This window comes from Prorops nasuta, unplaced genomic scaffold, assembly GCF_024137725.1.
Source record: "Prorops nasuta isolate Cenicafe-Biocafe unplaced genomic scaffold, Cenicafe_Pnas_1.2 PNAS00002, whole genome shotgun sequence".
NCBI lineage: Eukaryota > Metazoa > Arthropoda > Insecta > Hymenoptera > Bethylidae > Prorops > Prorops nasuta.
Window position 1 is genome coordinate 1031111 of NW_027116799.1, and position 13440 is coordinate 1044550.

Below are 13440 nucleotides of genomic sequence, written 5' to 3' on the forward strand. Positions count from 1 at the left end.
ATCGTAACTCGTAACGGTATGTGTGTATAACATATACATAGCTAAAAAGAAAGAGAGGACAGGAAGAAAAGAGAATGAAACGAAAAGGAGAAAAGACGGAATTATAATGCAGCAATGTATCGTTTGTTTTGTGTACAAGAGAGTCTAGAAGAGTTCATGGGAGAATTGGGAATGCAGTAAAGTGAGTGAGTTTGTAGTGGCGATATGCGTAAAAGGTAAAGTAGGAGAACTTGAAGAGAGAGTAGTGTATAGTGGAGAAAGAAGAAGAGAGTGTTAAAAGAGAGGGAAAGGGTAAGAGAGGGAGAGAGAGAGTGTCCGCCTTTCGGCCGTCATGGCTGAATCATTGTAAGCGACTGTATTGTACGGAAACGATAACAAATGACGCTGCAGCTGAGTCAGTAAGTGCGAAAATTTCCAACAGGTAAAAATTTTAGTCAGTTGTATAGGTTAGTCTCGATAGGTCTCGATGTGGAGACTACCAAGTGGCGTGATAGAGTGTGTTTTCGCGTACGCGTAATCTCTCTCTTCCCGTGGAACGATGAACGGGTTAAGTTTGAGTGAATTGTGTTGCTTATTTTGCTGCCCGCCCTGCCCGTCCAGAATTGCTGCGAAACTAGCTTTTCTACCACCCGAACCCACCTACACTTTTATAGAAGATGAGGGCTCTAAGTTCAGTATCTCCTTGTCGGAAAGAGCAGAATGGCAATACACGGAGAGAGAAAAGGAATCCGTGGAAGGCTTTTATACAAGGACATCACGAGGAAATAAAATAGCCTGTCTTTTTATTCGTTGCTCGGCTACTGCCAGATTTACCATCCTTTTCTCCCATGGGAATGCTGTGGACCTCGGACAGATGTCTAGCTTTTACCTGGGTCTGGGATCAAGGATCAACTGTAACATATTTAGCTACGATTACTCCGGATACGGAGTCTCCGGGGGTAAACCTTCCGAAAAAAACCTCTACGCAGATATTGACGCTGCTTGGCATGCCCTGAGAACTCGTTACGGGATTAGTCCAGAAAACATCATCCTCTACGGCCAAAGTATAGGCACTGTACCAACCGTCGATCTCGCTGCGAGATACGAGGTTGGCGCGGTTGTTTTACATTCACCTTTGATGTCTGGAATGAGGGTAGCGTTTCCTAATACCAAGAGGACTTGGTTCTTTGATGCCTTCCCCAGGTAAGTCTTTATGCGCTCGTTAAAGATAATAAATTGCTTACCGTTAAGACACTACCGTGTTTCTATCTGTCTCTTAATTTCATATAATTATTCAAATTTCGCCTTCTTACTACAAAGAATCTTTCCATATATATTTACAAGCTATATTCTCATCTACTGAGATTCCTATATGTTTGAAAAACTCACCTAAAAGATAACTTTGGTTTATATGTATGTTCACGCGTATCCCGTTAGCCATTCCCAAGATTTCAGCTAGTCGCTCCGGTACACGTGGAATAACATACGTGATTATAGTTAGCTATGAATATTGATGTCACCGAACAATTTCTATCTGTTAACGTTTTTTCATATTATGTTTACTTTCCACTTCCCCTGAGGTTGAATTTAATTTTTAATCTATATCTTAAGAAATCTGCCTTGCTTTATTTCATACTGATTTTTCTCTATAGGATTGAACAAAATATGATCTTGTGTGATCATATCTGTAGGAGAACACATACTTATTTGTAAAATTTGTTTTATAGCATAGATAAAGTACCAAAAGTAACATCTCCTGTTTTGGTCATTCATGGAACTGAGGACGAAGTCATAAATTTTAGTCACGGATTAGCAATTTATGAAAAATGTCCAAGAGCAGTTGAACCATTATGGGTTGAGGTATTACAAAAACTTAATGCCTCCTTACTTTAATATCAAGGGTTATAATTACTGGATAAATATTTTTTTTTAGGGCGCTGGGCATAATGATGTGGAACTGTATAATCAGTATCTAGAACGACTGAAGCAATTTGTAAATGTTGAGCTGATAAACTGACGGCGACTCAGCCTCTCCCAAAATCAGGGAGGGCAGGGAGGTGGCCAGATACATGTGAGCAGACAGAGCAATAACATTTATAATATTCCCACTAGAATCAGTTCAATTTTAAATAGTTCTCAAACTAAAAAACTTGTATAACAGCTCCCTCTTATAGGAACAATGATAAAAATTTTCCTAATTCTTTATTAATATTTTGTTTTCACTTTGTTTTCACAGCAGCCAGCTGTTAATCAGGAAGGATGACAAAAGGAGGACTCAAGGCAAACATGTGTACAACAAAAAACTACAAGCCATATTGAACAGAACAAGACTAATATACAGCAGGATAATAAAAGTGTTAAGCAGAAAAATACTATTACTAGTGCATTGAGCAAGGATGAGAATAAATCAATAGCAGACAATAGTGCTGAATGTCAAGACACAAGATTAAATCATTCAGGCCAAGTTGTAAAAAGGCTCAATCGCTTACCTAAAAATTTGATAAAGTCATTTGGTTCAAAAAATGGTACTCATAGAAGTTTAAAAAACTCATTTGGACAGAGTGAAACGAACACTGAGAATGATTCAAGTGGTAATAGCTTAGTTGAGATAAAAGTTGAAAGTTGTAAAGAATACGAGAGTGAGAGCTCAACAGTTCTACCAGTATCCAATGCTTCCAACAGTATGGAGATAAACTCTGATGATAAAAGCATTTGTAATCAGCCAAAATTAGGGAAAAAATCACAGCTTGATTGCAATTATGTAAAATCTGCACCAGCGAATGATGGCGCTAATAGCAGTAAGCTTCAATATAATAAAATATCAGTTGTAGAAGCTGTTACCAAAAGTACAGGGCTGGAGGAAACAAATGTTGAGTCTGGCAGCAGAAAGGACTCCGAAGCTAGGAAAAAATTTTGGAAAAGCATGCTGTCAGAGGAACAAGATGTTCGAGTCGAAGGCAAAAAGGCAACAGAGTCTAGCAGAAAATATTTGAAAACCATATTGTCTGAAGAACGAGATGTTCAGGTCGACAGTAAAAATGTTTCGGATGCGAGGAAAAAATTTTGGAAAAGTACACTATCGGAGGATCAAGGCGTTGAAACGAGCAGCAAAAAAGTCGCTGAAGCGAGAAGGAAATTTTGGAAAAGCGCAAGGTCCGAAGAACAGGATATTGAGGTTGGCAGCAAAAAGGCTACAGAGTTTTGGAAGAGTAGAAGTTCAAAGACAAAATACAACATTGTTAATAAACCAAACCAAATGGAATCGAGAAGCGATTCTTTAGACACAAAAGTTAAAAGCAAAATTGCATCTTGTAGTAAGCTAGGTCGATCTTCGTTAACAATAGAACCTGATAAAATAACGATAAACTTATCAAAGTACTCTCCATGCGCAAGCAGATTGGCAGCAAGTTCTAAAATTTTATCAACCGATGCAATTACGAGTCCGGAGAGTCCCATACATGTGTCTCGATCTCGAAGTCCATCAAACATTGGTGTGCAGACGGATGATAACTCGCTGAAGCCACCAGACAGGCCAGCGATTCAAGCTAGTTTATCTTTGAACATACAGCAGTGCCAAAAGAGCCGCTCCACCTCGCGTAGTAAGAGCGTTGGCAATAGCTGTGTAACGTCACCGACTAGCGATGGTACGACCCTTAGCTATTCACCCACCGGTACCGAAGTATTGTCCTTGGAAGAAGTAGGATCGCAAACATCCTCGACAGAAGGATCTGGCAGCTCCTCCGACATTAAAGGAAGATTACAAGTTGAATATTCAAACAAAATCCGAAGAGCAACTTTGGAGACTAAATGTTAACGAGATACACTCATAGACATACTTCGGGTATTTCAATTATTATTATTATTAGTTACATTATTACATATATCTCTTCCACCGGTTTGTCATAATGCTACGTGATCCAAGATTTTTAAACGCGCAACGAGATGCCTGAGTATAACAGTGCCAGTGAGACTATAAACACGAGCCGATAAGTAGCTCGTTTATAAAATTTACTATATTTGTAGAAACGTAGGACTATTTACATGTGCATATAACATATTCTTATTTACACAAGTACATACTCTTGTACATGTATATGTGAGGTTGTAAGGCGCGCCTGTATTAATTGCAGGGCATTGTTATTACATATTCGTCGAGTATTATTAATATTTTTAATTTTTACTATGGATATTTTGGAGAAAAAGAGGGGGTCGGTTAGTTTGCAGTGCAGTTTTCGATGAACCTATCATGTTTCTTGAATTTTATTGCATTGAACAAATAATCCTTTAATTTTTTAAATTCTGCTTTTTCATATATTTTTTTTTAAACATAATAGTTTTTCAAATTCACCACCTTTATTCAGATATCTGTGATTTCGAAGCCTTTATTTTATTTTTACAAGAGGCTCTTCTGTTTTTATAAATGAAGTGAAATACTTGTTATATACTTATAATATATAATGTTGACTGTAGTCAAACAATCAATTTCTTCGAATGTTCTTAATTATTACTGTTAGCATTAGGGTACATTGATGAGAAATTTTAGGTTCAGCAGAAAATACGCGCTGTGTAGGTTGTTGGTATTATTTCTTTTTCTTTAAATGTAAGGGTAAATCTTTTCAAAAGTAACGAGAACAAAAGGAAACTTTGAACAGGTTGCTTTTGTATCGATCGATGGCAAAAGGTCCTTGCGCCAGCAACGACTGGATATCTTCCAAAGTAGCAAGGATTATCAGGTAGATAAGTAATATAGATAATAGTGCAAAAGTGGAGATAGGTGTCAGCGCTTGATGCAATATTGCACCTGATGATAAATGAGTGATTGGGTGATCTTGTAAGTAGCTCTGCAAATAGCTGAGGACAATATTACTGCCAAACTTGACTATGAGTTAGTTGACTTTTGAAGAGATGATCTTTCCGATGGATTGTAGCGATGTGTATATTAGATGATTCTAGCGAAAAAGATATGGTTATTTGACAAAAAAATCAAGAGGAGACATTTTTGTCAATAAGAAAAAAGTTGACTGGAGCTCGTCCTTTTCTATCACCATTCTCTTTAAGCTATTCTGATATAGTACTATACAGATCTATATATATATATATATATATATATATACCACGGTTTTGTAATCTTTTCTATGTGTATTATATGCAAAGGATGAAACATTCGTTGCTGTAACGTCTCCGATCTCAAAATTTTTAGTATACACGTACGTTCTTATTGACGTTAGAATCCGCTAATACACATACTGCTGATCTCGTCAATAGGTATGTCTCTTGTTAGTATTTTTATATATTGATAATGTAAATACAATATATAGTTAAATAATCTCATTAATTAATGTATGTGTGTGTATATGTGTGGTTGCGTGCGCATAATGTAAGAAGTAGTCTGAGAGGTGGCTATGACAAGCCAATGGAATGAAACAATACTTGTAGAGAGAGAGAGAGAGAGAGAGAGAGAGAGAGAGCCGCTGCATTTTTTAAAATGATCCTTTTGTTTCCACGGTTGAGAATATTGTAAGAATCCAAGATCACGACTGAATGGTCCACGAACGGTTTCGTCGTAGAATTTGCCATATTGGATAGCGGAATATTGGTACTCCTGTAGTACTCGGATTGCCGAAGCTTGAAATTAAAACCTTTGCAACTTACACTGTAATTAATTACCGTTCTTGCAACCATGAACTAAGGGAGGGCAAATGAAGAGCACCGTATATAAGATGATATACATACACAGTAAGATATTGATTTCTAGTTGTAAGAGCATCACGAAACGAACGGGCGCGAATGTGTACGGTTCTGTTATATGTATATACACTATACCATAGTTTCTGTGCTTTTTTGCGTTACCAAGTTTAAGATACCTTCCGAAGTAGCAGCAGCAGCAATGACAGTGGTCGAAGGCCGCACGTCGGCATCTCTGTTCCATTGGCTTCTCGTTACTCGTTGGCAATCGATCGATAGCGTTTCTGAAGTATGTGTGAATCTAAGAACTAAAGAAAGAAAGGGAGAAAAGTGGGCGTTTGTAATGTCATATGTTGAAAAAGAGATTTTTGTACAGTACACAAGGGTGATTTGAACGAGGACCAGCGGTCCTCTTTCTCTTTCCTGCTTCTCTTCAAGTTTACAATCATAGAAGCATGCATAGGAATACTCAGAGAGTTGATCACGAGTACTCTGCCTCTTCCCCACAAACGACCCATGCTCATTCGACGTCGCGCGTGCGAGAGGTGATCGACCGGTTTTGAACAGCACTTTCGTCTTTCACAGTCGTGCGTCGTGTATGAAAAATGCTCCTCCGCGACATTCGGCATCACGAATCACGATGCGCTGCTTACCCCTAACTGTACATAATAGCGTGTAAGCGATGTATTAGAAGTAACGTTACGTACTCGATGTTCTTACTCGGTCGTGTTTAATGTACTTATCGGGGAGTATGGAGGGGAGGAATAGAGGTACGGGCAATTGGATGATACGCCAGCAATAGGACTATGGCGAACCCTGGGGGAGAGCCGAACGTCGTCGCGCAGAATTAGCGTATGGCCTCGAGAGTTTCAGCAACGGCTCATTGCGTTTAATTAATTGCCGAATGCGACAGGGAATCTGGGTGACTGGGAGAGAGAGAGAGAGAGAGAGAGAGAGAGAGAGAGAGAGTGAGTGGAAGGAGCTGCAGTTTGAAATTTTTCTCCACCAACCATAATACTCGAGCATAAAAAAATCAAGGGAAAGCAGCAGGCGAGCAATGTTATTTCTTACGAGCCAATTGTGAGGGCGAAGTAGCATCAGAGTCGAGCAAATTTTGCTGGATCAGCGAAGAAACCTCTGAACGCGGTAAATTTTCTGGTTAAATTATAAAATCGCCGAATCCAGCAAATTTTGTCTAGCCATACAGTATATAGGTGTAACTGGCAACGGTCGTTTTAGAATTTTTTATACCTTCCGTCGCTCTCGACTCGAGCGCATAAGCGATTGCGAAATACTTTACTAATCATGTGGAGCGTTAAAACGATGTATAATTATGATGTAAATTACATATTTAAGCGCATATTACAAACTCGGCTTGTTTCATTATTGTGCCTGACGGGGGAGGGGAGAAAAAAGGGTGGGGGAAGGGAAAGGGTCTGTCGAAAGATTATTGGTAAGCGCGTTGGTTTCACGAGCTTCCGATCGATCCGTCCATGTGTCGATGGATCGATGGAAGATTGGTGTGGATCATCGCGTGGTCGCAGAGATGTTAAAGCGAAGCCTGTAAAACATAGGTATTGGCGAGAGGAGAACGTACGAGCGATATGGCCAATAAAAGAGATTGCAGAATCTTTATTGGATAGCACGGGCGAACGATAAAAGTATTGCCTTTTATACACTTACATTTCCTACGAAGCACAGACACGTACAAGAATTGCATATCAGACTTATATTATTCCTAGGAAATTTGCGTTATACGCTCAACGGAAACTTCTATGTGGGCTTCGAGAGCCCTTTCATAACTTTAGGAACTGGCCGTCCGCTACATTTACCATACGCCAGATCGAGAACTAATACTATCGAGTATTATACTTACTACGGGAGACATTGTCGTTCGTTATCCAGCCACTTCATTAAATTGTAAAAATTCAGCCGCATAATATTGCACGTACGTGACTCGTTGCAATTTTTCCAAGCTCTTTGCGCCAGTTTGGGCTTTAGCGTGTAAAATTGTTGGCTGCTTAAATCTGGCAAGAAGCGTAAGTGTACGGTATATAGAAGGTAGATGCGAATAATTGAGAGTAATGGTGTAATTGACAGGGAAAATAAATGGAGAATCATCAGGGGTCGCGGTTTATATATCGTCTACGTGGACAGTAGTTTGGCTCGAAGGTCAATCGGTTTCTGCGAGGAGGAGGAGGAGGAGGAGGAGAACGGCTACGACGAGGACGAGGACGACGACGACGACGACGACAATGATGACCGTAGGAAGGATAAGGAGGAGAGGGGGAAAAGGAGGAAATGGCGCGAGAGAGAAACGAGCTGGTTTGCCGGACTGGACGCGGCACCTTCGCAGCTCACCTGCGCTGAAACCTGATGCGGACGATAAAAATGGGAACAGGTTACGCGGCAGCTCGAGCTCCAATGGCGAGCTTATACCTCGAAGGGACCTGCAAACTCGTCGCTTCGAGGAAGAAACGGGCCTGCAACACACTGTCGTATATTACAGATAAAATTGATCTTCGATCGTCCGCCAAGATGATTTTTCTCCCCCATCGTCCGCGCCGTTCTTATTTTATTTCGGCATAAATTGCCTCTCCTCGTACGCCGCTCGCTGCCTTTCCACCGTTCCGTCTTTATTTTCAACGGAAATTGTAAAATAATCTCCGCGAATATTCGTTAAGCAAGTTACTACCGTTTAGCCGGTGATCATTTTGGCGACGGTAAAGCAAGATATAGGTGTTTCTCAACTGTTATCTCAGCTGGATGGTAAAGAGGAATGCGAACTCAACGTTCGTTATTGCTTTCTACTTTGCCGTAAATTTTTTTCAACCGCTTAATTACGCGCTATTTTCGAACAACAGGAAAAGCTGACGCGCTCTGAAAATCAGCAAGTTGGCGCAGCGGCGGTGAGTCCACAGGATAGAGACCGAGCTAATAAGAAAACCCAATTATTTCTTACACTGTGAGAAATTTTATCAATTTATTATGTATATACGTATACACACGTGCACTGGATCCTTTGGTGGATCTGGCGATTGACAAATTGTGCTCCATAAATAAAGAAGAAATGTGTATATAAATACACGGAGCTTTGGCAAATCACACATTCTCCGCGAGTTTTACAGGGAGAGTTCGCTTTAACTTTCGCCGATGGTTATAAAGCGCGAGCCACGCAGTTTATCGCAATTGCGCACTCGCAATTCTCAGGAGCGGATTTTGAAATATCCTTGGGGAGAAGAGGGGGGGGGGGGGGGGGAGTTGGGACCGGATAAACGGATTCGCATGCTAAAAATACGAGCAGAAACTGTGTAAGCGAATTCTGCGTATAACGGACGTTCGATTTCTTCACGCGCTCTCGCAACTACACCGCAAATAAATAATCCTTCCGCGAGAATGGAGATTTGTTTATTTAATTGGAGGTTAAATTCGAGTCGACGGTGAAACAGCCGTGTATAGTATACGGTTACGGCCTTACGGCCCCAGCGTATAGTTTCCAATGTGCAATTGTACAACGGGCTCGAAGAATTCAGCCGCTCCAATGCGGCTGCACACACGAGCATATATACATATATAAATATATATAAATCACTCGATACGATATGATTTTTTAAATGTACATATAACTACATTTTTAACCACGTAACCATACTTATACATACACGCACGCTCCTATCGTACACACACACATACAGACCCACACCTACCGCGCGCGTGTATTATATATATATATATACTATTCCCACATCCATCCCATCCGTTTAGTGTGCGCAATAAAAATGAGGTTGCCTTTGAAAAATCCCAGTCTCCGTCGTAACCGTCGATCAATTTGCAATGCGTTTGAATGTGTGTACGTTCGACGGTCATTGTTTCAATTCTTATACCGCTTGAACGATGTGTGCGTCTGAGAAATTAAGGTGAAAAGCGCGCTAGTACTACGATAAGTCAGTGAAATAAACTACTAAAAACTTTTGCAACACATCTTTTTCTACCAGAATCCCGAGCTATCCTCTATCACAAGAGTGAAAGATAGTAATTGTCCAATGAAACACACGTGCGAAGCTATTTTTAATCATTGCTACTTATGATAATACGTCGATTAAGAATGTGATCCAATATAGTTAGTGTTTCTAACGCAATAAATTATATTAGATTAATTCGTGCCAATTTGTCAGCGTTTTATTTAACTATTACAATTACTTCCGTTGGTGGTAGCGACTGTACAATCTTATCAAATAAAAATGCTCGTTACACGCATATAAAGACCACGATTCATTCCTTTCCATTTCAGGAGCGAGAAAGTGCGTTCAGAGCGGAACAAACAAATTGCAATGAATTGATTAGGGATAAGAGAAAATGGGAGGAAAAACAAATGAGGTCCACGTACGTACCAGTAAGGAGGAGGACGAAGAGGATGGGGAGGAGGAGAAGGAGGGATCGCCTTGGTAATTTATTTTGCTCGATTCTTAATGGCTTTGGAATAATTGAATCTTTGGGACAGGGAGGAGAGCGGCGGTCGTCTACGTAGGATACATATAGCTGCACTGTATACATACACACGTCTGGTGCATATTTATTAAGGTTTCGCAAGTGCAAAGTGACGGCAGCTTCGAGGGCGATCCTGGCTCTTGCCACACCCTCGGCCAGCGTCGAGCAGTCTGCAATGGTCGCCATGGTCGCCGCTCGCATTCAATGCGCTCGTTGCACTCTTTTGCACGGTTGCATTTTCATGCACTCTCGCATGCATCGCGCTCTCGCTTATACATTCAATTACGTGGATTTGCGTAGGCCGTTTCTACTGGACGGAGAAGTCAATAGAGAGACAGAGGGAGAGAACGCGCGCGCGTCTATATTTCCTTCTCCATATACGAGGTGCACGAGCAAACGTATGGGACATTTGCACTATCCTCCCCTCCCCACCCTACCACACGCTTCGCCATTTCACGAGGGCGTTCTCCGGTAACGCGTCACCGGAAGTAATGAGACCCCATCATTGCGGAAACGCATCCAGCGACGGGCCGGCCGCGCGCGCTCACGGTTTCCGTAATTAGTCGCGTTCCAACGCCATACAATTTAGGCAACCGCAGCTCTCGTACACTTATTAGACACAACGCTGGCCACCGTTACTGCATTCTAAGCCATGCGACCGGAAACGCAGTTGGACTACAGCTATACTGTTAGCTGCAGAAACCGCGAGAGGACCATTATGACGAGGGTCCGCGTTCTTCCTGGAGAACGAAATAGCTGGTGGAAGTCGCGATAAAGAGCGCAAGAAGCCCGCAATCTCTTCAGCACAATGGCATCCTCCTCCGACGCTGGGCGAACCTTGCGGGACCGGATGTACGAGAGCAAAACAATCACCGTGCAGGCACCATTTTATTACGGAGCGTAGCACCGGAGAACACGCTGCAGGGATTGATGGCAGAGCTGAATTTTGGTCCCGGAAAAGGAGACGCGGAGGTTTTCTTTCCTCGAGTTTGTCGCAAAGTCCGAGTAGCGCGATTGCGAGCGTTGAACATGGAGTTTTGGCGAGCAGTTGCGCATTATGTACGAGGAAGACTCGGTGGGTCTGTTTGATTGAAAGGAGTAGTGGAGCGTATTGGTGGGGTGTTAGGGTGGTGGTGGTGCGCCGTAGACAGAGCGTGTAGAGGTTACGGCGCGCGGCGAGTCGTCGAAGGCCAAAGAAGGGGCCAAGCCAAAGAATGGTCGGTCGGTTCAGTGTTCAGTGGCGAACAAACGGAGGGGGGGGGGGGGCTCTCGAGCTAGCGTGGAAAGGAGAGGGGTGAGAGACTGGAGAGCGGCGGTGGTGGTGGGGACCGGCAGACTCGGCAGTAGCGTTTGAAACGGCGCGCGCGTTGTTTCGTTCCGTCCTATGCGCGTTAGTCCATTCTGCCAGCTGGCGAGTCCCTACGCGAACGACGCTCCTCTTTCTTTTTTTATTTTCCACGCGTGGTTCCGCGCGGAATAGCCGCCTACGCGCGGCTATTTGTCACCGAGCTAACGGACGGACAGTGATAATCGGCCAGAAGCCTCATTTGGTGGTGTTAAAGTGTTATTATTCTGTGTTAGAGCGAACCGCTGTCTTCCTTCCGTAGGAATTAAACAGCGCTCGTGCTTCATTTTTTCATACGTTTGCTGCTTAGTGAGTGACGAGCCGTATAACTATTACAGGATTGTCTCTAGTGCGAGGATCATCGGGTCCGGACTACCTCGGAATCGTAATTATGGTGAGTCTTGCGGCAAGCACTTTTTATTCTCTTATTCTCAATGACGCTCCAATCCAAAGACGCGCATATATGTGTATAGGATCTTATACTGCTTCTATATATGGTTTTTTGTCTGTTTTGCCAACTCGAGAGTTTAGTTGTCAGTGGCGATAAGCACTGCTGTGTGCTCCATCGAGGAGGGAAAACGCGCTGAGAGGGAGTAAAGCCGGGGTTTTGGCAGCAGCGTTTCACGCAGCCTGTCATCGAGGCTGTCCGGCGAGCAAAGAGAGTGGAGTGAATCCTGCTGCGTTGAATAGCGGCCGTTGTATTGCGATTAAGAATGCCAACGGCGGCGTGGCTCTCTTTGCGGCGCCTGGCACGAATCAACGTAACAACGACTCGACAGCGGTTATTCCCGTTCATGCGCCCCTTTCGCCCTTTGTCATAAATACTAGATTACACGTGCGCTACAGCGCGCGATGTGCGTTGCGTCTCTCCCGGAGAGATCCACGCTATATTATCCTCCCTCCCCCCCCCCCTCTCTCTCTCTCTCTCCTTCACCATATCACCCTCCTCACACCGTCTCTCTCAACCCGTTTACCCTTCCTCTCTCATCTATCTAACTATCCATCTCCCTCTCTAGCGCTCCTTGCATACCAAAACTCTCCTCGACTCCCCGGCACGTCGACTTTTTTCAATCTATGTAGAATGTCAAGCGTTCGTTGACCCTAAACACTCTTACACCGCTAAATAACGCACACGCCACTCTATCATTTACTCCTTTACATTTAATTCCACACAGCCCCTGATTAATCCCATTGAAATTTATTTAAATTAGTTTGTGTTTGTTAGATCCAATTAGGGCCGAAGGGTACCATTTCAAACCCATTAAATACGCTATAGGTAAATAAGTAGATAATTTATCTTCGTTAACAAATGTTTCTTTTAATTGTTAACGATTTACATTTATCCTAGCCTCCTCCACCCCACCACCCCCCCCCCCCGTTCTCCCCGTCGTCTTCCTCGCCTCATCCATTTTTCATTTTACACTTGTAACGAGATGCGGTCGATTGCCACGAGCGACACTATTGCGAGGCTTTTTTTTCCACCATTTTTATTTTGCTTGTTATTCGTTTGTGTATTCGCGAAATTAGCCAGCACACGTGAAAATACAAACCGGCCTATTTTTCAATTTGAGCAGACTGATATATTGCAGCGTTCATTCATCTTTATATCCTTGCATAGTGAAAACCGTTCTTATCTCGCCTTCCGGTGACCTGTTGTTTACATTTTTTTTTTCTAATTAAATTCACACGGAATTACGAGTAGTGTAATGCGATATCAAACATTTTTTTTTCTACATTTAAAAGGCCAGTGCCATTGATTTAGCAGTGGCGTGTATGCCTTGCGCATATACGAGTAGCGTGTGCTTTATTGAGGGGAAGTGTAATTTTATGTTTTTCGATTCAACTCTTGCTTGATTGTTACTATCGTGCATTGCTTTGTGTTCTCAGCATGTTTTTGAGGAGAGGGCGTTCATTTGTCCTTGTTTCTTTTTTTTTTTTTCGTG

The 13440-nt window shown here is 42.4% G+C and overlaps 3 protein-coding genes across 4 annotated transcripts in view; all 3 read left to right on the top strand.

Moving 5' to 3' along the window:
* Nucleotides 1-24: 24 nt before the first annotated feature.
* Nucleotides 25-2380, top strand: LOC136778375 (alpha/beta hydrolase domain-containing protein 17B). Its single transcript, XM_066735166.1, has 4 exons — nucleotides 25-1182; nucleotides 1707-1839; nucleotides 1913-2050; nucleotides 2216-2380. Exons 1-3 carry the CDS (start codon nucleotides 539-541, stop codon nucleotides 1994-1996), a joined length of 861 nt encoding a protein of 286 aa, XP_066591263.1. The 5' UTR covers nucleotides 25-538; the 3' UTR covers nucleotides 1997-2050; nucleotides 2216-2380.
* LOC136777577 (serine-rich adhesin for platelets-like) lies at nucleotides 2243-9411 on the top strand (the record flags this gene model as incomplete). The annotated part of the gene is made up of 1 exon (XM_066733991.1): nucleotides 2243-9411. A coding segment is annotated over one exon (1551 nt), but the record flags the coding sequence as incomplete, so codon positions are not given.
* A 2103-nt stretch (nucleotides 9412-11514) lies between these two features.
* LOC136782936 (semaphorin-1A-like) overlaps nucleotides 11515-13440 on the top strand; it is a 183916-nt gene continuing 181990 nt past the window's right edge. For both annotated transcript variants that reach the window (XM_066742717.1, XM_066742723.1), the window contains exon 1: nucleotides 11515-11891. The gene's annotated coding sequence lies outside the window, so the exon portion shown is untranslated. The remainder of the gene's footprint in view (nucleotides 11892-13440) is intronic.

What these genes read in the sequence shown, in the direction of transcription:
- LOC136778375 (XM_066735166.1), top strand. Translation starts at nt 539, where the DNA reads ATGAACGGGTTAAGTTTGAGTGAATTGTGTTGCTTATTTTGCTGCCCG. An exon ending in TTCTTTGATGCCTTCCCCAG is followed by an intron (nt 1,183 to 1,706) that starts GTAAGTCTTTAT and finishes TTTGTTTTATAG; the next exon opens with CATAGATAAAGTACCAAAAG. An exon ending in TTGAACCATTATGGGTTGAG is followed by an intron (nt 1,840 to 1,912) that starts GTATTACAAAAA and finishes ATTTTTTTTTAG; the next exon opens with GGCGCTGGGCATAATGATGT.